The sequence below is a fragment of the Camelus dromedarius genome, chromosome 2 (genome assembly GCF_036321535.1).
Source record: "Camelus dromedarius isolate mCamDro1 chromosome 2, mCamDro1.pat, whole genome shotgun sequence".
In the NCBI taxonomy this organism is placed as follows: domain Eukaryota; kingdom Metazoa; phylum Chordata; class Mammalia; order Artiodactyla; family Camelidae; genus Camelus; species Camelus dromedarius.
The window spans coordinates 80,732,162-80,759,367 of NC_087437.1; the positions used below are offsets into that span (position 1 = coordinate 80,732,162).

Here is a 27,206-nt window from a genome sequence, read left to right on the forward strand (position 1 = left end):
ATTATTCCATAGTTATACACGGGGAAAACTGGTTGACGAGAATAGCAGATTCCCCAGACCTTCTCCCAACCCCCAGTTTATCCAGCTGTTCAGTAGATATTGGTTAGCAAATAATTTCAGCTTATGTTTTCTGATAAATGTTTTCATTGTTGGCATTACATGTTCCTAATTTGGAAATTAGATGAATAGTCAATAGAATTAAAATCCTGAAATAAAAGTTAAATCATAAACATTAATCTCAATTGGGTGAAAAGTCATCATCCATCTTTATTACAGTGAGCTGTGACAGGGATAAGTAGTTGTGAGCAAAGTCAATATTTTCTTCCGGATGCAGATTTGGCTTCTTTTTAGTATCCAAGGAGGCATTCAGTTGAGACTGAGAACCCTGCACCACTTAGAATGCATGTAGAATTGATTTTGTCCAAGAAAAATTTCAGTCGAGTTCCTATGGAACATTTAATTTTAATTATGGTATTTTATTTTGATATCCCTGCCAGAATGAGAGTTTCAAAATTAGGTGACTAAATGAGTTGATCTTGTCTATAAACAAAGTCTTTTATTCTTCTAAAAGTCTTCTTCATATTTAAATTGAAACTATTTCATACTATTTCTAACTTCCTATTTGTGATCAGATAGCTTTCAGAATAGGTATGTGAATAAATTCCCATTCATAATCAGATTGTGGGAGAATTCTTTATTATCTGATTTTTATTTTTTCAGAGATGAATAAAATATTATTTAATTCATTTAGTAAAAAATCATATCTGTGAAAAATAAAAATTGTGCAGTCTACAATTCTAATCTAGCTTTTTAAAAGAAAATATGTGAATATTTCAGTGTGATATTAAATATAAGAAACAATTTTATCAAAATCTAAGTGATTTTTGTTTTCCCTTGATAACATCTCTAGGTATACTCCAGGTTACCCTTGGATATGGTAGGATTGGAGAAAGGCATTGAAACATCTTACTGTTATTTAGAGTTAATAAAATTTTAATCAGTCCCCTCCTCTGCTATTACATTTATCTTCATTTTGTCTCATTGTGTTTATTTCATTTTTTGTAATAGTTTAGAAATTCTTATTCTTTTCCCTTCTCTTTGGTAGGAATTACATTTCTTTTCTCTACAGAATTGAGACCCAAAGACTAGTACTCTCATCATTTTGCAAATATAGGCAAAACCTAATTACATTGTGATTAGTGGGGTATAAAAAATTCAATAACAAAAAATGTGAAGGTTGAATTTACTGTGAGATTAGTGAAACAGTTTCAGGGAACTAGTTGGCCAGTAGTTCTGAGATTCCACCTTGTGAGCTTAGTTATTCCCAGTTCTGGTTGCAGTTTGATGTAAACAAATAATATAATTTATTATGAGAAGTGTTATCAGTGATAGAGATATATAAAATGGTGTTACCGAAGAGATACTGATGTACTCTTCTAGAGAGTAAGGAAGGCTTCATAGGTGGTGTGGGTCTGGGACTTAATGGACAAGGAGAACTGGGAAGGGAAAAGCACATTCTAGTAAGAGGAAACACGTACAGAGAGATGTCAAAGGGTCTGAATGGCATGCACTTTCAGGGAACTACATATAGTTTAGTGTTGTCAGAGGAGATTCATCGGAAGCAGAAGTGAGAAAGATAAGTCAGTTCTTTATTTTTTTTCTCCTTTAGGTAGTGGGAAATGCTTAGGAATTTAAGCTGGAGAATGACATCAGATTTGCATTTTTGAAAGATTTAACTTTCATGATGGAGTAGCTGCTGGATTGGAGGGAGAAGAGACCATTTGCAGGGAATCCCGTTAGGAGAACGTCACAAGAGTCTAGATCAGAAATAAGAAGAGGCAGAACCAAGACAGTGATAGTGAAAATGGAGAAAAGGTGTATTTTCAATCTAGTTGAAAATACTGGTACATTTACATTTTGTAGTGAAATGGAAGTGACTATGTTTAGGTTGATAGCTTGATATGAAGAATTTTTGAGAATTTGTATTATTTAAAATTACAGCATTGGAAGGAGCATAGGCTTTTATGTCAGACAGACTTGGTTTCGTTGGTCAGATTTATTCTCTGAACTTTACTTCCTACTTGTAAAGTATGAGTTTTATACTATGCAGAACTATGGTGATAATGAGATAACAGTGCCTGGAAAGTAAAAAGGACAATGTTTATTGAGGACTATCTTGTTTAAGATGTTTTTCATTACTTGAATTTTTTTTTAATCTTTTAAAAATTTATTTTAAATTATGATAAAATACACATAGCATAAAATGTATCATCTTAACCATTTTTAAGGGTACAGTTCACTGGCATTTAGTACATTCACATTGTTGTACAACCACCACCACCACCATCCATCTCCAGAACTCTTTACATCTTGCATAACCAAAACACTATACCCTTTAAATAATATTTCCATTTTCACCTCTTCCATCCCCTGGCAACCACTATTCTACTACTTTCTATTTCTGCATATTTGACTACTATACATACTTCATATAACTTGAATCATACAGTATTTGTCTTTTTGTTACTAGCTTATTTTACTTACCATAATGTCATTGCGTTGGGAAAAACCCATCATCCTCCTGTGTTTCTCCTGTACTCTCATACTACTGTCATACTCACAGCACTTCTCACACCAGATATTTGAGAGTTTTTCCCCACCATGCAATCCTCTGGGCTATTAGCTGGGTGTTCTATAATTTCTCTCTATTTTGACACTGTCTACCTGGAGATAGTTTCAGATCCCACAGGTTATGGGCTCGGTCCTAAGACTGCTCTCACTCTACTTCAGATGCCAATCACAAGTCCAGGTTGTCATGTACTTCTGACTGGCTGGCTATAAATCTGAGATTCCTGTGACTCCCTTCTCAGGTTTGATGACTTTGTGCTAGAGCAGTTCATAGAACCCAGAGAAACACTTATTTACACTTACCAGTTTATTAAAGGATATGATAAAGGGTACAGATGAGCAGCCAAATGAAGACACACATAGGGCAAGGTCTGGGAAGGTCCTGAGTGCAGGAGCGTCTGTCTCTGGAATTGGGGTGTGCCACCTTCCTGGTATGTGGATGTGTTCACCAATCTGAAAGCTCTTCCAACTTCATACTATTGGGGTTTTAATGAAGGCTTCCTCACATAGGCATGATCAATAATGAACTCTATTTTCAGCCCTCTTCCTTTCTAGAGAATGGGAGAGCAGGGCTGAGAATTCCAAGCTTTTGATATTGGCTTGGTCTTTCTTCTGACTTGGCCCCTATCCAGGAGCCATCCAGGAGCTCACCCAGAGTCACCTCATTAGGGCAAAAGTCACTCCTATAACCCAGGAAATTAAAAGGGTTTTAGGAGCTCTCCGCCAGGAACTGGGGGAAGAAACCAATATAAATATTTTTTATTATCTCACAGTCGTCAAGGTTCATCTATCTTGTAGCATATATCATAATTTCCTTCCTTTTTAAGGCTGAGTAGTATTTTGTATGTATATGTCACATTTTATTATTATTGATGTTATTCATGGGACAGTTGAGTTGCTGCCACCGTTTAGCTATCATCAACGATGCTGCTATGTACTAAATCTCTGAGAAGACAGTGTTTTAAATTTATTACATATATAATCATTATAAATCCTTGTAAGATTGCTACTATTGTTACATTCATTTTCAGGCAAGGAAACTAATGCATAGAGAAGATAAATAATTTATTTGCCTAGATTCACACTATTTGTATATTAACTAAATCAATTTTAACTTTTATTCCTAGTTGGATTAAATCTAAATGCTGTTAGTAAGATATCTGACTCATTCCTAAAGTTTTTCCATGTAGCAATTCACAGGGAAACTTGTAATCCCTTCCAGTTGTTTATAAATGCAGTTACTTCAGAATCATAGATTATTTAACCTGGCATGTAATAGTTTTTTTATTCAGTACATTCACATTTTCTTAGTTATGTAAGCTCTTGAATCTCAAAGTGTTGATTTCCTGACTAAAGTTACCTTGACATTTTAAAATATCTTTCTAATATTATGTAGTGGACTTTTATTTCCACACTGCAAAAGAGCCAGGTGTGTTGTAGATTGTACTTACCCCCCTCCTCTGTGAACCATTATAAATTTGGCTGTTTATCTTGAATCTGTAAATAAAAAGAAAATTTAAATGCCTCTTAATTGCCATATTGCTGTATTTATTATTGAAATTCCATTTTTTTTCCTTAGTGGAAAAGAAGCTTAAGAAATAAGGTCCTCTCTCTAGACCATAAAAGTAAAAAAGGTGTACGTGGACGTCCTGCCACTTCTAAGATGTCACCAGAAAGGTAAGATAAATGTGTGTGTGTGATGTAAGATGGGCTTATACTATGTATAGTGTGACAATGGGTGATTCATTTAACCTCTTTGGGTCTCAATTACCACAGTTTTTACAATACAAAGATTGAATTCAGTGGGTACGGTTAATTGTAAGCTCTGACTTTTTGTGATTCTAAGTTATCTTAACTCCTTGTTTTTGTGTGTTTGGAATATCTTGATAAGCCTTAGCTAATAAAGCAAGAGTTATATATAGACTCATTAAAATGCTTGATTCAGCATTTGTGGTCTGCAATGAAAAAGATGCTCCATTTAGCAACTGTGGTCTTATAGTCATATATTAATAAATTATGGATATACTGGAATTAAATATCTGGGGGATTCAAATTACAATCATTAACAGAAGGAATTCAGAGCTAAATTTTTAGTGTTGGACATCAGTAAATGCTTAAAAAGTTGTTATTTTCAAAAGGGTATTACCCTTTTTAGAATAGTGAATGAATAAAAAATGATAGTAACAAAGTAAAAATTACAATTGTTGGGAGTTTGCACAGATTAGAAGATTAATTGGAGTTCTTGAATTTATGTCAGAGCACTCTATAAGCTACTAGGTCTGAATTCTCACCTTTCAAGTAAATTGGCTGTAGAAAATAAACATATTGGTGACTCCATATTCTTACCGATCCTTATTTTCCGTCCCTCCTTCCCTTCCTTCCTTCTTTTCATAGTTGTCCTAGTGGGTGTGAAATGGTATTTCATTGTGGTTTTGATATGCATTTCCTAACGATACTGAGTGTCTTTTCATGTGCCTGTTGGTCATTTGTATATCTTCTCTGGAGGAATGTCTGTTTAGATCATTTGCCCATTTAAAAATTATACTGTTTATCTTTTTATTGTTGAGTTATAAGAGTTCTTTATATATCCTGGATACAAATCCTTATCAGATATGTGATTTGCATATATTTTCTCCCACTCAACTTTTCACTTTCTTGATGTTGTCCTTTGAAGCACACCAGTTTTTCATTTTGATGACGTCCCATTTATCTATTTTTCTTTTGTTGCTATGCTTTCGTTGTCGTATCTAAGAAACTGTTGCCTAATCTGAGATAATGATGATTTACTGTTGTGTTTTCTTCTAAGAATTTTATAGTTATAGCTCTTGGATATAGATCTTTTATCTATTTTGAATTAATTTTTGAGTATAACATGAGATAGGCATCCAAATTTGTATTTTGTTTGTGAATATGCAATTGTCTGAGCAACATTTATTGAAAAGATATCAATTTTTTTTGCTCCCTTTGTTGAAAATCAATTGACAGTAAATATAAAGGTTTATTTCTGGATTTGGAATTCTAGTCCATTAATCTATATGTCTATTTTATTTCTGAATTTGGAATTCTAGTCCATTAATCTATTTGTCTGTTTTTGTGTCAGTACCACTGTGTACTGCATACTGTATTATTGCAACTTTGTAGTAAGTTTTGAAATTGGGAAGTGTGAGTCTTTTAAGTTTATAATATTTTTCAAGATCATTTGGTTCTGAGTTCCTTGCATTTTCAGTTGAATTTTCGAATCAGGTTGTCATTTTTAACAAAAAGCCAGCAAGGATTTTGGTAGAGGATGTGTTGAATCTGTAGACCAGTTTGGGAAGTTTTGTCATCTTAACAAGTTAAGTCTTCTGATTAATGAATATGAGCTATCTTTCCATTTATTTAGGTCTTCTTCAGTGTATTTCAACAGTGTTTTGTAGCTTTCAGTGTGTCTTGGACTTTTATTGTTAAATTTGTTTCCAAGTATTTTTTTTTTTTTGGTGCTGTTGTGAATAGAAGTATTTTAGGAATCCCACTGATTTATGTATGTTGACCTTATATACTGTGACCCTGTTTGTCTTATTAGTTCTAGGAGTTTTTAGTAGATTCCTTAGAATTTTGTATATACAAGATCATGTCATCTCCAAGTAAAGACAGTTTTACTTCTTCCTTTTCAACTAGAGGCTTTTAATTTTTTTCCCCCTTGCCTAATTGCCCTGGCTAGAACTTAGACAATGTATAATGGAAGAGGTGAGAGTGGAAATCTTTGTTTTGTTCCCACTCTCAGAGGGAAAGCATTCAGTGTTTCACTATTAGGTATGATGTTAGCTATAGGTTTTTTCATTGATGTCCTGCTATGGTTTGAATGTTTGTTATCTCCCCAGAGTTCATGTGTTGAAATCCTAATGCCCAAAGTGATGGTATTTAGAGGTGGGGCCCTTGAGGGGGTGCTTAAGTCATGAGAGTGGAGCCCTCATGAATGGAATTAGTGCTCTTTTTATTAAAAAAAAAAAAAAAAGGACCTCACAGAACTTCCTGGTCCTTTCTACCACGCGAGAACATTGTGAGAAGTCCGCAGTCTACAACCCAGAAGAGGGCCTTCACCAGAACCCAGCCATGCTGACTGGCATCCTGATCTTGGACTTCCCAGCCTCCAGAACCGTGAGAAATAAGTGTTTGTTGTTTATAAGCTGCTGAGTCTGTGATATTTTGTTATAGCCTGAACAGACGAAGACATGCTTTTTTTCATGTTGAGGTAGTTCCCTTCTGCTCTTCATTTTTTGGAGGCTTTTTATCATGAATGTGTGTTGATTTTGTCAAATGCCTTTTCTGCATTTATTACATGTGATTGGTATCCTGTATTAATATAATGTATTACATAAATTGATTTTTAGATCTTAAACTAATTTTGCATTCCTGGGATGAATCCCATTTGATCCTGATTGATGATCCCATTTATATATTACTGGATTCAGTTTGCTAGGATTTTATTGAGGAACTCTTATGTTTGTATTCAGAAGAGAAATTTGCTCACCTGCCTTTTTTTTTATGTTGTCGTTGTCTGGCTTTGGAATCAGGCTAATAATGGCCTTATAGAATGAGTTGAAAAGTGTTCTTTCTTCATTTTCTGGAAGAGTTTTTGGAAGATTGGTATTAATTCTTGTTTAAATGTTTAATAAAATTCATCAGTGAAGCTGTCTGGTCACTGGTGTTTTGTGTGTGTTTGTGAAGTTTTCAAATTACAAATTCAAATTTTTGCTTGTCATGAATCTATTGAGATTTTCTTTTTTTTAATAAGTCAATTTTGGTACCTTGTGTCTTTCTAGGAATTTGTGTTTTTATGTAACTTATCTAATTAACTGGCATATATTTGTTCATAGTATTCTATTATACTGTTTAAACTTTCTATAATATTGTTAGTGATGACCCGTCTTTCATTCCTGATTTTAGTAATTTGAGTGTTTTTTGTTGTTGTTGTTCAGTCTGTCTAGATATTTATAAATTTTGTTGATCTTTTCAAAGAACCAACTTTTGGTTTCATCAATATTCTCTGTTGGTTTTCCTTATTCAATTTCATTTATGTCCACTATAATCTTATTTTCCTTATTCTCCTTGTTTTGGACATAGTTTGTACTTCTTTTTGTAATTTCTTAAGGTGTATGGTTTGGTTATTGACTTGAGACCTGTCTTCTTTTCTAATATAGATATTTAGTTTTAAATTTTATTCTAAGTGCTGAGTTAGCTACACCTTACAAATTCTGGTATGTTGTGATTTTCTTTTCATTAATCTCAAAAGTATTTTCTAATTGCTGGTATGATTGATCCATTTGTTTAATTTCTCCATATTTTTAAATTTCAAAGATTTCCTTCTTTTGTTGAGATATTGACATACAACATTATATTAATTTCAGGTATACAACATAATGATTCTCTACTTGTATATGTTGTGAAATGATCACCATGATGTACATTACATCCCCATGACTTATTTATCTGTTTTAAATTTTTAATTGAATTCCATTGTGGTCTGAGAACATTTTGTATGATTTCACTTTTTATAAATTTACTGAGGTTTATTTGTGGCATATGATCTTCTTGGAGAACATTCTGTGTGTTTGAAAAGAAAGTTCATTCTGTTCTATTTGTTAGAGTGTTCTATAGATGTCCATTAGATTGAGTTGTTTGGTAGTGTTACTCAAGCCTTCTGTATCCTTGCTGATTTTCTATCTAGTTGTTCTCTCCATTTTCAAGACTGGGGTTTTTAAGTGTTGAACTATTACTGTTGAATCATTAATTTCTCCTTTTTGTTAGTTTTTGCTTAGTGTATTTTGTGGTTCTATTAGTAGATATATGTATATTTATAATCAGTATGTCTTCTTGATAAATTAACCCTTGTCAATGAAATGTTCCTCATTGTCTCTCCTTTTTTTTTTTTGCTTTAAAGTCTATTTTGTCTAATAATAACATAGCCACTCCACCTGCCTTAAGGTTGCTGTTTACATGGTATACCTTTTTCCACTCTTTTACTTTGAATCTGTTTGTTTCTTGAATTCAAAGTGTATCTCTTGTTGAGAACATATAGTTGGATCTTGTCTTTGATATTTCATTATTACCAGTCCCAATAGACATAGTCTAGGTGGCTTATAAACAACAAACATTTATTTTTCATAATTCTGGAGCCTGGGAATCTCAGGATCATTGCACTTCCAGATTCAGTGTCTGGTGTTGGCTTTCTAGTTCATAGATGTCTGGTTTTTTTTGCTTTATCCTCGAGGGATAGAAGGGGTCTCTCTTGAGCCTTTTTTATAAGAGCACTAATCTGATACGTGACGGCTCTACCCTCATGACCCAATCACCTCCCAAAGGCCCCACCTCCTAATACTATTACTTTGGGGGTTAGGATTTCAAAATAAGAATTTTGAGGGGAACAAATATTCAGAACATAGAAGATCTTGTTTTTTAATCTACTCTGACAATCTCTGCCTTTGATTAGATTGTTTAATACCTTCACTCTTCATGTGAATCAAAGTGTCAGCAGGGCCATGCTTCCTTTGAAGGCATTAGGGAATAATCTGTTCCATGTCTCTCCTCTCTTCTTTAGAAATTCAGTCCTCCATATTTACATGTTCTCCCAACATGTTACATTGGTTCTTACATGGTCTTGACGTTGTCTTCCTCTGTGTGTGTCTATTTCTGCCCTTTTTATAAGGACATAATATACAGGCATACCTTGTTTTATTGTGCTTTGCTTTGTTGTGCTTCGCATACATTGCACTTTTTTACAAATTGAATGTTTATGGCAACCCTGCATTGAGCAAGTCTGTTGGCACCATTTTTCCCCAAAACATTTGCTCACTTGTGTCTCTGTGTCACATTTTGGTAATTCTAGCAATATTTAAAACTTTTTCATTATTATTATATTTGTTATAGTGATCTGTGGTCAGTAATTTTTTTACTGAAGTATAGTTGATTTACAGTATTGTGTTAGTTTCAGGTATACAGTGAAGTGATTCAGTTATATATATTTTTCAGATTATATTCCATCATAGGTTATTACAAGATACTGACTATAATTCCCTGTGCTATCTGATAAATCCTTGTTGTTTATCTGTTTTATGTATAGTAGTTTGTATGTTTTAATCCCATATTCCTAATTTGTCCCTCTTTTCCTATCTCTCTCCTTTGTTAACTGTAAGTTTTTCTGTCTATGAGTCTGTTACTATTTTGTATATTGATTCATTTTTATTTTTTTTAATTCCACATATAAGTGATATATAGTATTTGTCTTTTTATGACTTACCTAAGTATAATATTCTCTAGGTTCATCCATGTTGTTGCAGTATTTCATTCTTTTTATGGCTGAGTAATATTCTGTTGTGTATATATATATCCACATCATCTTTATCCAGTCATCTGTCAGTGGACACGTAGGTTGCTTCCATGTGTTGGCTGTTGTTAATAGTGCTACTGTGAACATTGAAGTGCATGTATCTTTTCAAATTAGAATTTTCATTTTTTTTATATACACACACACGCACACACACATGCACACACACTGAAGAATGGGATCATTGGATCATATGGTAGCTCTGTTTTTAGTTTTTTAGGGAACCCCCAAACCGTTTTCCATAGTGGCTACACCAATTTGCATTCCCACCAATAGTGTAGGAGGTTTCCCTTTTCTGCACACCCTCCCCAGCATTTATCATTTGTACACTTTTTGATGATAGTCGTTCTGATGTGTGTGAGGTGATACTTCATTGTGGGTTTGATTTGTATTTTTCTAAAAATTAATGATGTTGAGCATCTTTTCATAGGCCTTTTGGCCACCTATATGTCTTCCTTGTAAAAATGTAATTTTAGATGTTACTACAGTGACTTACTGAAGGCTCAAATGGTGGTTAGCATGTTTTAGCAATAAAGTATTTTCTAATTAAAGTATTTTGAAATGAGAATTTTTAGGCATAATGCTGTTGTCCACTTTATAATGTAAGCATAACTTTTTTATGCACTTGGAAACCAGAAAAATTCATGCGAATTGCTTTATTGCAATATTTGCTTTATTGTGGTGGTCGGGAACTGAACCCACAATCTTTGAGCTTTGCCTGTTTTAGGGCCTAACCTACTGACCTCATTTTAACTTGATTACCTCTGTAGAGACAATATTTCCAGATAAAGTAGCATTTTTGAAGTACTGAAGTTAGGACTTTAGGATATTTTTTTGGAGGGTCACATTTCAACCCAAATAGACATCTTGAAATTGGAGAGAAATTGAGCCCTTTTGGGACTAGAGATTATTTTTTTTCAGAAATGATCTTGTAATCTGTCAGTTTCCTTTCTCATATTCTTTATTGCTTCTTAAAAATTAACTTCTACCTCAGGACATGTAAATAAAATGAATAAATTTTTGTTGTTTTATATTACCTTTTTTGGTGTGTTAGTTTTGGTTATAGAACTATTAGGTTTTCTATTCTTTTTTTTAAATAAATCAGCTTGATTGGTGTATCATTTATGTAGAAGAATATGCATCAGTTTTAAATGTATGTCTATGATTTTGACAGATGTATTTATTGTTTTGCTTATTTTTTATAACAATTTTTATTGAAAAAAATTTTGTTTAATTATTTTTAATTAATTAATTCATTTATTGGGGAGGTAATTAGGTTTGTTTGTTTGTTTGTTTGTTTGTTTATTTATTTATTTATTTATTTATTTATTAATGGAGGTACTGGGGATTGAACCCAGGACCTTGTGCATGCTAAGCAAGCACTCTACCACTGAGCTATGCCCTACCCCCTACCACTGAGATGTACTGTCCCCCTTGTTTTGCTTCTTTTATTATGGTAAAATACACCTAATGTAAAATTTACCATCTTAACCATTTTTAAATGTATAGTTCAGTGGTGTTAAATATATCATAATATTGTCCTCACATCATCATTATCCATCTCCAGAACTCTTTTCATCTTGTTATACTTAAATTGTATAGCCATTAAATAATAACTCCCTATTTATCCCTTATCCCTGAGCCCCTAGCAACCACCATTCTACTTTCTATCTCTGTGAATTTGACTACCTTCCTCACATAAATGGACTCATTCAGTATTTGTCTTTTTGTGGTTGGCTTATTTCACTTAGCATATTGTCTCTAAGGTTTAATCCCTGTTTTAACATGTCAGAATTTTCTTCCTTTTTAGGCTGAGTAATATTCCATTGCATGTATGTACAATATTTTGCTTATCCATTCCTTTGTCAGTAGACATTTGGGGTTTTTCCACATTTTAGCTGTTGTGAATGATGCTGCTATGAACATGGATGTACAAATACTCTTTGAGACCTTGCTTTCAATTTTTCAGGGTATATACCCTGCAGTAGAATTGCTGGATCATATGATAATTCCAGTTTTTATTTTTTGAGGACCACCGTATTATTTTCCCTAGCACCTACACCATTTTATTGTTATTATTATTTTTTTTAGGTGAGGGATAATTAGGTTATTTACTTATTTTTTAAGTGGAGGTGCTGGGGATTAAACCTAGGACCTTGTGCATGCTTGGCAGGCACTCTACCACTGAGCTATCACCTCCCCTTACACCATTTTAAATTGCCTCTGGCAGTGCGTAGGAGTTCCACTTTTCTCTACATCTTTGTCAACCTTGTTAGTTTTGTTTTTTTCTTAATTGCCATCCTCATGGGTTTAAAGTGATAGCTCCGTGTGGTTTTGATTTGTATTTGCCTAATGATTAGTGATGGTTAACATATTTCCATGTGCTTATTGGCCATTTGTGTACCTTTGGAAAAATGTCTTTTCAAGTTCTTTGCCCACTTGTGAATTGGACAAGTTGGGTTTTTTTGTTGTTGTTGAGCTTTAAGAGTTCTGTATATATTCTGAATATTAATCCCTTATCATATGTATGATTTGCAAATCTTTTTTTCCCATTTTTGTGATTTGGCTTTTTACTCTGTTGGTAGTGTTTTTGGATGCACATATTTTATTTATGAAGTACATTTTGTCTTTTTTTGTTTGTTTGTTTCATATCCAGAAATCATTGCCAAATCCAATGTCATGGTCATGAAGATTTTCCCCAATGTTTTTCTTATGTTTCATAATTTTAGCTTTTGCATTTAGTTCTTTGATCTATTTTGAGTTAATGTTTATACATGAGTTAGGTAGAGGTCCAGCTTCATTCTTTAGTACATGAATATATCCGGTCTTCCTAGCACCATTTGTTGAAAAGGCTGTCCTTTCCTCATTGGATGATCTTGGCAGTCTTGTTAAAAATCATTGACCATACATGTAAGAGTTTATTTTTGGGCTCTCTATTCTATTCTAGTGATTTATATGTCTGATTTTATCCTAGTATACACTGTTTTGATTGAAGTAACTTTGTAGTAAGTTTTGAAATAAAATGTGAGTCTTATAGCTTAAACTTCCTTTTCAAAATTGTTTTGACTATTGGGAGTCCCTTGAGGTTCTATATGAATTTTAGGATAGGTTTTTCTGTTTTTGTAAGAAAAACTTCATTGTGATTTTGATATGATTGCATTCAATGTGTAGATTACTTTGGTCGGTATTGACATCTTAACAACGTTCAGTCTTCCAATCCATGAACATTAGATGCGTTTATATTTATGTCTTCTTCAATTTCTTTTAGCCATGTTTTATAGTTTCATTTTATGAGTCTTGTCTCCTTGGTTTAAGTTAATTCCTAAGTATTTTGTTCTTTTTGATGCTATTATAAAAGGAATTGTTTTAATAATTTCCTTTTCAGATCCTTTGCTGTTAATGTATAGAAATGCAACCGATTTTTGCACATTGACTTTGTATCTTGCTACTTTGTTGAATTCATGTATTGGTTTAATAGTCTTTTTTTTGTGAAATCTTCAGGCTTTTCTATATATAAGATGATACCGTCATGTGAATAGAGATAATTTAACTTCTTCCTTTCTAATTTGGATGCCTTTTTTTTTCCTTTTTCTTGTCTTACTGGCTAGAACTTTCAATATTATGTTGAATAGAAATGATGAGAACAGGCATCCTTTTCTTCTTGATTGAGAGGAAAATCATTTCAGTCTTTCATCATTAAGCATGATGTTCACTTGGGTTTTTCATATATGGCTTTTATTGTGTTGAAGCAATTTCCATCTGTTCCTAGTTTTTTGAGAGTTTTTATCATGAAAGGATATTGAACGTTGTCAAATGCTTTTTTGTGTTAATTGGCATCGTCATGTTTTTTTCCCTCTTTGTTCTGTTAATGTGGTTTTTACATCAATTTATTTTTATATATTGAACCCTTTTTGCATTCTAGGAACAAATCCCACTTGGTCATGGTGTAAAATCTTTTTAATATGCTACTGAGTTTGCTTTGTTAGTATTTTGTTGAGGATTTTGCATCAGTGCTTGTAAGGGATATTGGTCTTCAGTTTTCTTTCTTTTTTCTTCAGTATCTTGACTTTGGTATGAGGGTAATGCTGATCTCATAGGCTAAGTTAGAAATTGTTTTCTTTGCTTCCATTTTTGGGAAAAGTTTGAGAAGGATTAGTGATAGTTCTTCATTTAATGTTTATTGGAATCTACTAGTGAAATCATCAAGTCCAGGGCTTTTCTTGGGTTTTTTTTTTTTGATTAGTGATTCAGTTTTCTTACTAATTATAGGATCTCTCCATATTTTGTTTCTTTGTGACTTAGTCTTGGTACATTTTGTGTTTCTGGGAATTTAACCATTTCATCTAGGTTATCCAATTTTGTTGACATACAGTTTATAATACTCAATATAGTCCTTTTTATTTTTATTGAACAATTAACAATTTCCCTAGTTTCATTTCTGATTTTTGTAATTTGTGTCTTCTCTCTTTTTTTTCCTAGTCAATCTAGCTAAAAGTTTTTCAAGTTTGTTGATTTTTTAAAAAAAGAACCAACTTCTGGTTTCATTAACTTTATTATTTTTCTATTCTGTATCATTTTGTCTGCTCTGATCTTTATTATTTCCTTCTCTTTAATGCATTCCATAAATGTTTGTATATTGTGTTTTTATTTTTATTCATCTCTTTAGTATTTTTAATTTCCCTTTTGATTTCTATTTTGACCTGTTGGTTAAGAATGTGTTATTTAATTTACACAATTTGTGAGTTTTCAAGTTTTCCTTCTCTTACTGATTTCTAACTTTATCCTATTGTCATCAGAGAGGATGCTTTGTATGATAACTGTCTTTCTAATCTATTGAGGCTTAATTTATTGCCTAAAATATGGTCTATCCTAAAGAATGTTCTATGTGTGCACTTGAGAAGAATGTGTATTCTCTTGTAGGGTACTGTGTTCTGTGTGTGCTTGTTAATTGGTTTTTTGTGTTGTTCAAGTCCTTACTTTTGTCAGGTTGTTCTAGCCATTAATGAGAATGGGATATCAAACCCTCCAACTATTATTGTAGAACTGTCTATTTCTGTCTTCTTTTCTGTCAATTTTTACTTTTTGTCTTTTGATAATCCATCATTAGGTGTGTAAATGTTTGTAATGATTAAATCTTTTGGCTGTTTTATACCTTGTGTGAATATATAATATTTTTCTTTGTTTCTTATAGCCTTTTCTGATATAAAATTTATTTTGCCTGATATTAATATAGCTATGCTCTCTTTTGGTAGTTTTTACATGGAATATCTTCTTCCATCTTTTCTCCTTCAACCTATTTGTGTCTTTGGATCCAATGTGAATCTTGTGTAGGCAGCATATAGTTGGGTCATATTTTTTTATTCATCCTGCCACCCTCCATTTTTTGACTGGAAAATTTATTTATGTTTGAAGTAATTATTAAAAGAGAGTGATTTATTTCTGTCATTTTGCTATTTGTTTTCTAAATATCTTATAGCTTTTTTGTCATCCCATCTTTCCTTCATTACTCTTGTTTTCATTTGGTTGATTTTTTGGTAGTCAAATGTTTAAATTCCCTTTTCTTTTCCTTTTGTATAGCTGTTTTCTTTGTGGATTCCATGGGGATTATGTTTAACATTCTGAAGTTATTGTACTCTAATTTGGGTCTCTAACCTGCTTAATTTGAACAACATGAAGAAATTGTTACTTTACAGTTCCATCTGTACCTCTTTCAATTCTTGATGTCAAAATGTAATGTCTTTGTATATTTTATGCTAAAAACATAAGCTAATAATTATTTTAAATACATTTTTCTTTACATTACGTAGAAAACAAATGTTGAAGTTAAAAACAAAGTTGAAATAATACTAGCTTTTAGACTAATTGTTTTCTTTAAAAAGTATTAGTCTGTTAAGTCATGTAGAAAACAGAAGTGGAGTTACAAACTAAAATTATGGTAGTAAGAACTTTTATAATTGTCCATATATTTACTTTTATTGAGATTTTTATTTCTTCATATAATGTTGAGTTTCTCTGTAGTGCTTTTGGGTGGGGGGTGGTGGTAATTGTGTTTATTTGTTTGTTTTAATGAAGGTACTGGGGATTGAACCCAGGACCTCATGCACCCTAACCATGCATTCTTAACCACTGAACTATACCCTCCCCCTGTAGTGCTTTTTCATTTCACTGTGCAAGACTCCCTCGAGCATTTCTTGCAGGACAGGTCTTGTGGTAACAAAGTCCATTGGGTTTTGTTTGTCTGGGAATGTCTTAATTTCTCCCTCAATCTTGAAGTATAGTTTTGCCAGATATATAATATTTGGTTGAGAGTTTTTTTCTTTTAGAAATTTGAGTATATGAGCCCATGGACTTCTGGCCTCCAAAATTTCTAGTGAAAAATCTTATTATCTTATTGAGAATCTCTTATATGCAACAAATCACTTTTTTTTTTTTTTTTTTTTTTTTTTTTGCTGTTGTCAAGAATTTCTCTTCATTTTTGGCTTTCAAAAGTTTTAGACAGGTGGAACTTACAACTTTGAGTGGAGGTTCAACCACAGTGGCTGCTAGCCTCTTGGCCTGCAGCTCTGAGGTTAGACGCTCTACTTAGTGATCAGAGCACAGATCACTAATATTTGGAGGGTAGGGTCCTTTTTGTCCACCCTGGTTTCTGCCTGCTGAGTGTAAGCTGTTCTTGTAACATATGCCCTGCTGCTGCCAAGGAGGTAGGGATTTGGGATGGGTAGCTGCTACTGTGCTAAGAGCTGAAATTGACCACAATTAATGACAGTTTACCCAGGCCTTCTCCTGAAGTTGCAAGCCTTCAAAAGACTTCAGATTTTCAAAATAGTTAATATTGGACAGATTTTGCCAGTGTAGTTAGTTGTTCTATAGGTTGGGAGAGGGATTCTTGGTACTTCCTACTCTGCCATCCTCTTAGAATTCTCTTCATTTCTTTTTAAGGTGTGAGGAAATGAATAGTCTTTTGAATATTTATTGTAAATATATGATGTATTTATGTTAAATTTCAACACTTTGTCATTATTTCCGTGTCCTATTTCCCATATTCCATTTTTTTCTACCTCAATAAAAAGTTAGAAATAGAACTTGCCATTCAGGGGATAACTAGCTATATTAAAAGAGGAGTCAGGGAGAAAAAAAAGATGACAATCCAATTTAGAGGCAAAATGAAAAAGGCAGTAACTGTGAAGTAAAACAGGAGTGGAGGAGCAGAGAAAGGTTGGAGCATTTCTCTTCTGCATCTTGTCTTATTTAAGATTGACATTTCTTTAAAATATTCTTTTTCATTTTCATATTCTTTTTCATTATAGGTTACTTCAAGATATTGAATATAGTTCCCTGTGCTATACAGTAGAAACTTGTTGTTTATCTATTTTATATATAGTAGTTAGTATCTGCAATTCTCAAACTCCCAGTTTATCCCTTCCCGTCCCCTTTCCCCCCTGGTAACCATAAGTTTGTTTTTAATGTCTGTGAGTCTATTTCTGTTTTGTAAATAAGTTCATTTGTATCTTTTTTTTTTTTTTTAAGATTCCACATGTGAGTGATATGGTATTCTTTCTCTTTCTGTCTTGCTTCACTTAGAAGAGTCTCTAGGTCCATCCACGTTGCTGCAGATGGCATTATTCTTTTTTATGGCTGAATAGTATTCCATTGTAAAAATATACCACAACTTCTTTATCCAGTCATTTGTCAATAGACTTTTAGGTTATTTCCATGTTTTGGCTATTGTATATAGTGCTGCTATGAACACTGGGGTGCATGTATCTTTTTGAATTAGAGTTCCCTCCAGATATATGCCCAGGAGTGGGATTGCTGGTTCATAGGTAAGTCTATTTTTAGTAAAAAAAATTTCCTATTTTTTTTTCCTGTTACATAAGTAAAGTGGGATGGGAAACTTAAGAAACATAGATAAATAGCAAAGGAATCAAATCACCTCCAGGTAAATATAGTGATTGAATATATATATCTTTGTTCTCTTTCCTATTCCTATGGATCTTTTCTGTTTTTTATGCCCTTACTTAGGGTCCTGATAGCTATCACTACAATATTTTCCAAGGATTGTTTTTGTGATAAACCTTGTGGTTTATCACCTAGTCAAAGTTTTCTGGAGGTAGGGGTGGTAGGTACAAAGAAAGAAAGGAGCAAAGGCAAAATAAGCAAGGGGAAAACTCAAGACCTTCTATCATGTTTATTTTTATCTTTTACATAGTGATGTCACATCCATGAAGAATAGGTAGGAAACAACAAAAAGTGACATTTAGAGAATAAGAAAAAGGTCTTGGGAATTATAAATGTGGTAGCAGCAATAAGAAATTTCAATAAAGATGAAGCTAAATTATTTTCCTGGAAAATAGAATAAATAAATACAGTAGGAAGGAAAAGATAAGGAAAGTAGAGAATCAAACTAGATAGCACATCTAAATAATAGGAATACCACATAGACCAGAGAAAATAGAGGAAGAATTTATCAAGGAAATACTTTGAATATCTGAAGAATACATTTTCATACTAAAAAGGCTTTATGAATGCCTAGCACTATGAATGAAGAGGAAAAAAGGAGAAAGAAAAACTCTAATCAAGGCACATCATCATTAGATTTCAGTATAGAAGAGATAAAAAAAAGATCTGAACAGTTTCCAGAGACCAAAAAGAAAAACAAAGAAAACCCCGTTATATAAGGATCAGGCATTGTAATGCCATTTAAACTTTTAGGAGCCACTGAAAGGTATTTCTTCAAAGCAATGTCTTCAAAATTCAAAGATAATATTGTTTCCAGCCCATTGTTCCAAACTGAACTCATCAAGTGTGAGAGTAGAATAGACATTTTTAGACATAAAGGTTCTCAGAAAAAAATCACCTGCCATATACTCTTTCTTAGGAAACTCTTTTATGATATGCTTCACTAAAATGAGAGTGTAAGAGGGCAGACTTTCTTTGTAGAGGAACAGGTAGTAAATAATATAGGCTTTACAGGCCACATACAGTGTCTATCCCATATTCTTCTCTTTCTGGAACTGATAGGCCACCTGATGTTTCAGCTTTATTGAGGAGAATTCTGTATCTTTTGTCTGTGATTTTCAGTGGTATTACATGGAAAAGAAGTTAAAGTCAGTGTATAAAAGTTAGGTAATTATTAACTCCTAGAAAAACAACATTGTACGAAAAGGAAATGTAACTGCAGTGGCTAGGTGGTTCAGCTTTGAAGAATATTCATGTAAAAATTAACACTGTGGATTTAGACATCATTTTTTAAGATTGAAGTATAGTTGATGTACAATATTATATAAATTACAGGTGTACAGTACAGTGATTCATAATTTTTAAGGATTATACTCCATTTGTAGTTATTGTAAAATATTGACTATATTAAACATAATTTTTGATGTTAAGTGTATTGGGAGATCATTGGCAGGAAGGGGTGTGATGGAGAGACAGTCCTTTGGGAAAGACCCCCAGTGTTCTCCTCACTTGTTGTAATTCATAAATCCTTCTGCTCTCACACACAGAAAAAGCTTGGAACAAAGAGTAAAAAATACTCATATTCTATCAGTAGATGTTGTTTAAAAGAAAAAAATTAGTGGTAGTAATTACTAGGAAAAATAATAGAAAGTTTTAAGAAATGGTTTTATTGGGGAGTAGAGTAGGATGGGAAAGTGGATTGCTTGAAGATGAATCCTGTAATAAGAATTTGTTATTTGTGTGAAGGAAATCACATAAACAGTCTGTCGGAAGACTCTATTTAGGGGACTTAATGAAGGTATTTTAGGCTAATATGAGCCTGAGAGTTATTTTCTCAGGGACATATCAGGGATTACTTAGTACTTTCTTCTATTTAAATTTTATAGCATGTAGCACTTTTAGGGGAGAGGAGTTAAAAAATCATAAAATAATAAAAAATAATAAACTAAAGCAGCATCTGGATTACAAGGGAGTAAAAACCCAAACTTTAATGATCTTTTTTTTCCCTGTGATATTCAGAGCAAGCATGTAGTTTTTGCATTAAGATGTATAAATACATTGTTTTCTTACACAAATGTTACTGAGGTACCACATCAAAGATGAGAGAACTTCCCCCGCAAAAGTAAAGTGACCCACAATTGAAAAATAATGGAACAATTGCAAGAAGGGAGAAAGGGACCATTGTAATAGGGAGAACAGTGTGATCACAAGATCTGCAAAAGGTAGCCAGAAAAGGACTTTTCTTACATTGGGAGGAGTAAACAAGGCTAGAAATAAGTAGGTTTGAGGAAGTAGGATGAGCAAGTGGTGAGGTTGCACAGTAGGTCAGAAAATGTTTTATCTTGAGGTTAGCCTATTCTAGGGAGTGGTTGTGTGCTGGTTTAGATTGATAGTTGGTCCAAAGTTCTTAGGCCTGGGCAAAGTAGAGACATTTAAAGTTTGATTAACAAGCAGTTTGTTCTTGTAGATCAGTGGAGACATGAAATTCAGCTGATCATGTATGAGGTTTAGGGGAGGAAAAAATTTCTGTATCAACTTAAGTTCAGTGTCTGAGCTGGCACATAAGTGAGAAAAAACAGATTAGCTTGAGAAAAAGTATATTAATATATTAACATGTGCATCACTCATATGTGGAAGAACGCAACTTGTCATGATATATTTTATTTATATCTGTATGTTGTTCTAAGTAAAGAAAAATAAAAATTTTTAAATAAATATTTTACTGTTCATCTTTATCTGTCTTCCAATTTATTGAGATATAATTGGCATAAAGTACTGTATAAGCTTAAAGCATACTGCAGAATGATTTGACTTACATACATCATGAAATAATTATCACTGTAAGTTTAGTGGACATCCATCATCTTCTATAGATAGAAAATTAAAGAAATAGAAAAAAAATTTTATTCTTGTGATAGAACTTATAAGACTTACTCTCTTTACAATTTTCATATATAACATACAGCAGTGTTAATTATATTTATCATGTTGTACGTTATACCCCTAGTACCTATTTATCTTATAACTAGAAGTTTGTACCTTTTGACCATTTTAATCCATTTTCTCCTCCCCCCATCCCCTTTCCCTGGTAACCACAAACCCAATCTCTTTTTCAATGAGTTTGTTTGTTTGTTTGTTTTTGAAGTATAATTGACGTACAACACTATGTTAGTTTCTATTATATAATGTAGTAATTCAGTGGTCCTGTACATTTCAAAATGATCACCAGGGTAAGTCTAGTTATGATATTTCACCAGACCTTTAAAGATATTACATGGTTATTGACTATATTCCCCACACTGTACACAGCTATGTATCTATATGTGATTTTTGTTTTGTGTATCCCTTAACTACTTACTGTGTATGTGGATGATTTTACTACTTTCGTCTTTTAATCTTCCTACTAGCTTTATAGTGGCTGCTTTTACTACCTTTACTGTATATTTGCCTTTACCAATGAGATTTTTCCTTTTCTAATTTTCATGTTTCTAGTTGTGATCTTTTCTTTTTCACTTAGAGAAGTCCCTTTAACATTTCTTGTAAAGCTGGTTTGGTGGTGCTGAACTTTTTTAGCTTTTGCTTGTCTGTAAAACTTGTGGTAATCTACTGTAGATTCCTTCTAGTGTATTTTTTTTTTTTTGTATTTATAAGGATGTTTATTGCAGAAATATTTACAGTAGCATAAAAATTCAGAGGCTGATTAAATGTTCAATAATAGGAGGATGTAAATTGTTCTTCTACATTATAAAAATAAGTGTAACACATTTATATGAGATTTGTGATGAATTTTTACTGACATGGGGAAAGGCACACAATATTAATGAAGAAAAAGCAGGATATCCTTGAAGTATAATCACAATTTAACTATCCTCTCCCACTCACACCCACTTACAGATAAAATTCCTGAAGAAGATGTACTAAAATCGTCTCTGGGTAGCAATATTATGGATTTTTTTTCTTCTATCCTGTTTATTCTTTTACCCCTGTATTTTCCCATTTTTTATTAATAGACTTAATTTTTTATAGCAGTTTCAGGTTTACAGCAGAATTGAACAGAAAATACAGAGTTCACCCATAGCCCCCTCTACCCACATATATATACTCCCCTACCCTCAACATTCCTCATCATTGTGGCATATTTGGTACAATTGATGAACCAACATGGACACGTTATTATCAACCGAAGTCATAGTTTACATTAGGGTTCGCTCTTGATGTTGTACATTCTGTGGGTTTTGACAAATGCATAATGATATGTAGCCACCACTATAGTATCATACAGAATAATTTCATTGCCCTAAAAATCCCTTGTGCTCCATCTTTTAATTCCTCCCTCCCTCCCTCTCCCCAAACCCTTGGTAAACACGATATTTTTATTGTTTCTGTAGCTGTGCCTTTTCCAGAATGTTATTTGGTTGGAATTATACAGTTTGTAGCCTTTTCAGACTGGCTTCTTTCATTTAGTAATATGTCTTTTAAATTTCTTCCATGTATTTCATGGCTTGATAGCTCATTTCTTTTTTTTTTAACTGTGCATATATTTAATTTACATATATGTACTGTTCATTGTTTCTGAGAATGTTTAGAGCTTTAGTTTTTTAAACTTACATAGTTATCAAAGGAATAAAGCCAACCACAAAATAAGAATTAATTCAGAAAGATACATACACCCTGCTGCTAACAGCAACATTATTTATAATTGCCAAGATATGAAGCATCCAAGTGCACATCAGTAGTTGAATAGATAATGAAGACGCAGCATATATATATATAGAATGGAATACAACTCACCCATAAGAAAGAAGGGTATTTTGCCATTTGTGGCCTTTCATTTCCTTTTTTTTTCACTTTAAAAACCAGAATTTTGTAACTGGCATAAACATTTCCATTACATCAAAAACAACAAAGTACCCAGAAATAAACCTAACCAAGGAGGTTACCTATACTCCGAAAAGTGAAATGACACAAAGAACTGGAAAGATTTCTTGTGCTCTTGAATTGGAAGAATCAACACTATCAAAATGGCCACACTACCCAAAGCAATCCACAGATCCAATGCAACCCCTGTCAAGATACTCATGACATTCCTCACAGAGCTAGAACAAACAGTTCCAAAATTCACAAGGAACCACAAAAGACCCTGAGCAGCCAGAGTAACCTTTTGTAGGTCTTTTTTTTTTTTTTTTCTCTTTCTTCTTTTTATTCGCTTTCCTTACGGTTTGATGACTACAGAAGGTCCTTTAAAGTTTGTTGTAAAGCTGGTTTGGTGGTGCTGAAATCTTTTGGCTTTTGTTTTATCTGTGAAGCTTTTGATTTTTTCCATCAAGTCTGAATAAGAGCCTTGCTGGATAGGGTATTCTTGGTTGTAGGTTTCCCCCTTGCATCACTTTAAATATATCATGCCACTCCCTTCTGGCCTGTAGAGTTTCTGCTGAAAAATCAGCTGATAACCTTATGGAAGTTCCCTTGATGTTATTTGTTGCTTTTCTCTTGCTAATTTTAATATTTTCTTCTTATCCTTAATTTTTGTCCAACTGATGACTACGTGCCTTGGTGTGTTCCTCTTTGGGTTGATCTTGTGTGATACTCACTGTGCTTCCTGGACTTGGGTGACTATTTCCTTTCCCAGATTGGGGAAGTTTTCAGTGATTATCTCTCCAAAATTTTTCTCAGGGCCTCTCTCTCTTCTCTTTCTGGGTCTCCTATAATGCAAATATTAGTGCACTTCATGTTGTCCCAGAGTTCTCTTAAACTGTCCTCATTTCTTTTCATTGGTTTTTCTTCTTTCTCTTCTGCAGTAGTGATTTCCAGTAATCTGTCTTCTAGCTCACTGATCTGTTCTTCTGCCTCATTTAGTCTATTCTTGGTTCCTTCTAGTGTATTGTTCATTTCAGTGATTTTATTCTTCAACTCTGGGTATTCTTTGTATTTTCCAACTCTTTGCTAAAAACTTCGTTCTGTGCATCTACACTTCTCTTGAGTTCTCTAAACATCTTTGCCATCATTACTTTAAACTTTTTCTCAGATAAATTGCCTATCTCCTCATCACTTATTTCTTCTTCTGGGATTTTATCTTGTGCCTTGGTCTGGAGATATTCCTTTGCTGCCTCATATCATCTATCTTTCTATGTGTTTGTGGATTCCTTCCACAGGCTTTGGGATTATTGTGTTCTTATTTCTAGTATTTTCCCCTGGTGGATGAGGCTGGACTAGAGGCTTATGCAGGTTTCCTGGCAGGAGGAGGCAATGCCTGCCCACTGCTGGGTGAAGCTTGGTCCTGGACCTCTGGTGGGTAGGGCTATGTGTAGAGGCCTTTGTGGCTTAGGAAGTCTGCTGTTGGGTGGGGCTGTGTTCCCACCCTGTATGTTGTTTGGCCTGAGGCTTCTCTACATGCTGTTGGGTGGGGCTGGATCTTGGTGCTAATGATCTAATCAAGACATCAGCCTCCAGGAAAGCTCACGTAGATGAACATTCCCAGAATGTCTGCCACCAGCTTTTATGTCCCCTGGGTGAGCTGCAGCCATCCCTGTGTCCCCAGGAGACCCTCCAAATCCAGCAGGCAGGCCTGGCTCAGGTTTCTATGAAATGACTGCCTCTGCCCTTGAACCTGGCGCACACGAGTTTCCATGTACGCTTCCCAAGCGAATGAAGTCTCTGTTTCCCCCAGTCCTGTGGGGCTACCGGAGCCAAGCCTTGCTGGTCTTCAAAACCAGATGTCCTGGGGTCTCCTTTTCCTCCCAATGTAGGAACCCTGGGCTGGGGAGCCTGACATGGGGCTTAGAGCTCTCACTCCTGTGGGAGGGCTTCTGCTACTTAACTATTCTTGTGGGTTGCCCACCCCGGGAGTATGGGGCCCAATTATATCATGAGCTCGCCCCTCCTACCATCCTGTTGTGGTTCCTTCTTTATGTTTCCAGTTGCAGAAGCTCTTTTTTGCTAGATTCCAGCATTTTTTTCAATGGTTGTTTATCATTCAGCTGTGGTTTCATTGTAGTCGTGAGGAGAGGCGAGCTCTTGGTTCTAATACTGCTATCTTGACCTGAAATCCTTAGCTATCTTGATTGTGATGGTGGTTTCATAAGTGTATACATCTATCAAAATTCATCAAATTGTACATCTGAAATAGGTGTAGTTCACTGTACAGGAATTATACCATAATAAAGGTGTTAAAAAAAAAGTAAATAAAAGCAACTTTCCTTTTTGTTACCAAGGCTGTTGCCCCCAGGATCAAACCCCTGCCCCTCCCTCCAATAGAAACAAATTACTCTTATCTGAGTCTCAGGAGACAGCTGTAAAGAGAAGAAACAAGAACTGGTTAGAACCTGCAAAGCCTAAGATGGCAGAGGATTTGACTTCCAGTAGACTTTGAGCCTCATTGTAATGCATTGGGATGTTAAATGGCACACCCACCAACACCATGACAGTTGATGATTGCCATGGCAACAACTAGGAAAGCCCATACAAAGATGGAAAAGAAAGGTTAATGGGCTCCAGCACAGCTGGAATGAGGACATGATGGTGGAAGCCTCCCTTACAAGTTCAAGTGGCCATACCTGGGCCAGAGCTGTCTCAACTGGCAGTCTTGGCTGATGGCTTCCCACTCCAGTACATTTCTCTTCTTTTAACCACTCGAGCACTTTCTTTCCTTTTCCTCTTTCAAGACATAAAGCAGCTTTTCATTTTGCCCCTCTGCTTCCACTGCGAATTCTTTCATAGCCAGCAGCAAGGACCCACACTTTAGTGGACCTCCTAATTTAGGAGTCTCACTATCTGCTAACACTTCTGCCGCATGAATACACAGTGAGAAGCAGGCTGTCACCACACACCAAATCTGCCAGTGCCTTGATCTTGGACTCCCCACCCTCTGGATCTGTATGAAATATATGTTTGTTGTTTAGCCAGTCAGCCTATAGTATTTAGCCCTAGTGGTCTAAGACAGTATTGGTGCCGATAGATGCAACCAGTGTTCCAGGTTCTTGTCCCATCCCAGAAAGAATTCAGAGACAAGACTTAGAGGTTAAAAAGGTACAGTGAGGATTACGTTAAAGGATGGATAGTACACTCTCAGGGGAGAGCAGGCAGGCTCAGGTGAGTGGCTGCCCTGAGTTTCTTTGGCAAGTTAGTTACATAGGGTGTAAAAATGAGTGGGTGGAATATTCATTGGGGAGGGAAGGGTTTGGGGTCGTATTCCCTGATTATCATCCCAGCTCCACCTTCCCAAAGGGAGGAGGGATTTTTGTCCTTATTTAGTCTGGATCGGAAGTGTCATGGCGTCAGTGTATGATGGGTACTTCTGATCTGCAAGGCTAATTTTATTGAAATGAGGGCATAATGAGTAAAAGGTTACATTCGGACACTGGAAATTCCTGCCTTTTCTGACCTTTCTTTGTTGGTCTCCAGGCCAAAAGGTGTGGCCCCTTATCAGCCCAAAGATTCCAACTTTTCTTTCTCTGCCCAGGGATCCCTGCTGCTCACATGATGTGTGGTTTCCTGCATTTGGCCTGTGCCCCTCCTTTCTGCCCAATTCCTGCCATTTGGACTGTGTCCGCCTTTCTCTGCTCATATCTAGCTATTTGCCTGCTCTAACAGTATGAAAGAGGAATAGGGCAGAGGCACACAATTTATTCTGTTAACTGTGTGGATTATGGATTAAAATTATTCAGTCAACTAGCTGGTTTATGTAGTACCTCAAAGTCCAAAGCAATGTGTTAAGTACTAGTGTTTTAATGTCAAAGAATTAACTGAAGTACCTTTCTCATTCAAAAGATACTTGCTCTAAGGCATTTAGGTAGTTGCCGTGTAACAAATTCTTATACTGGAATGGTGGTGTTCAGTGCAGACTGCAGTAATGATTATTCTTTAGAGCCCCTGAGATTATTCTAACTAATGAATTTTTCAATCCAAATTTTAGCAAAAGTGTACTTATATAAATTAAATGGATAAAAATGTTACTCATTTAATTCTTTGTAATTTGGCTTTGAAGAGAAAAACAAAGTAGATTCATTTTCTTAAGGTAATAAATATTTTTGCATATTTTAATAACTTTTAAAATGACCTTTATTCATGTATAATTTACATACAATAAAATACACACATTTTATGTTTATATGTATATATTTTGATGAGTTTTAACAAATTTGTATGCTTATGGTACTACCACCACCACCGTCTGTGAACACCGATTCCCCAAAGACTTCCTGTGTGCCCTCTTCCACTAATCCCCTTACCCACTCACCTCCAACTTCAGACAGTCACT

At 34.3% G+C, this 27,206-nt stretch overlaps 1 protein-coding gene and 1 non-coding gene across 9 annotated transcripts in view; one reads left to right on the plus strand and one right to left on the minus strand.

Annotated features, from left to right (window-relative positions):
* Positions 1 to 27,206, plus strand: part of SENP7 (SUMO specific peptidase 7) — a 128,218-nt gene that overhangs the window by 37,508 nt on the left and 63,504 nt on the right. For all 8 annotated transcript variants that reach the window (XM_010978431.3, XM_064495852.1, XM_031456511.2 and 5 more), the window contains one exon: positions 4,208 to 4,305. In XM_010978431.3, coding sequence (XP_010976733.3) covers positions 4,208 to 4,305 — 98 coding nt within the window. The remainder of the gene's footprint in view (positions 1 to 4,207; positions 4,306 to 27,206) is intronic.
* TRNAP-AGG (transfer RNA proline (anticodon AGG)) lies at positions 16,059 to 16,132 on the minus strand. The gene has a single exon. It is a non-coding gene; the product is annotated as a tRNA-Pro (tRNA).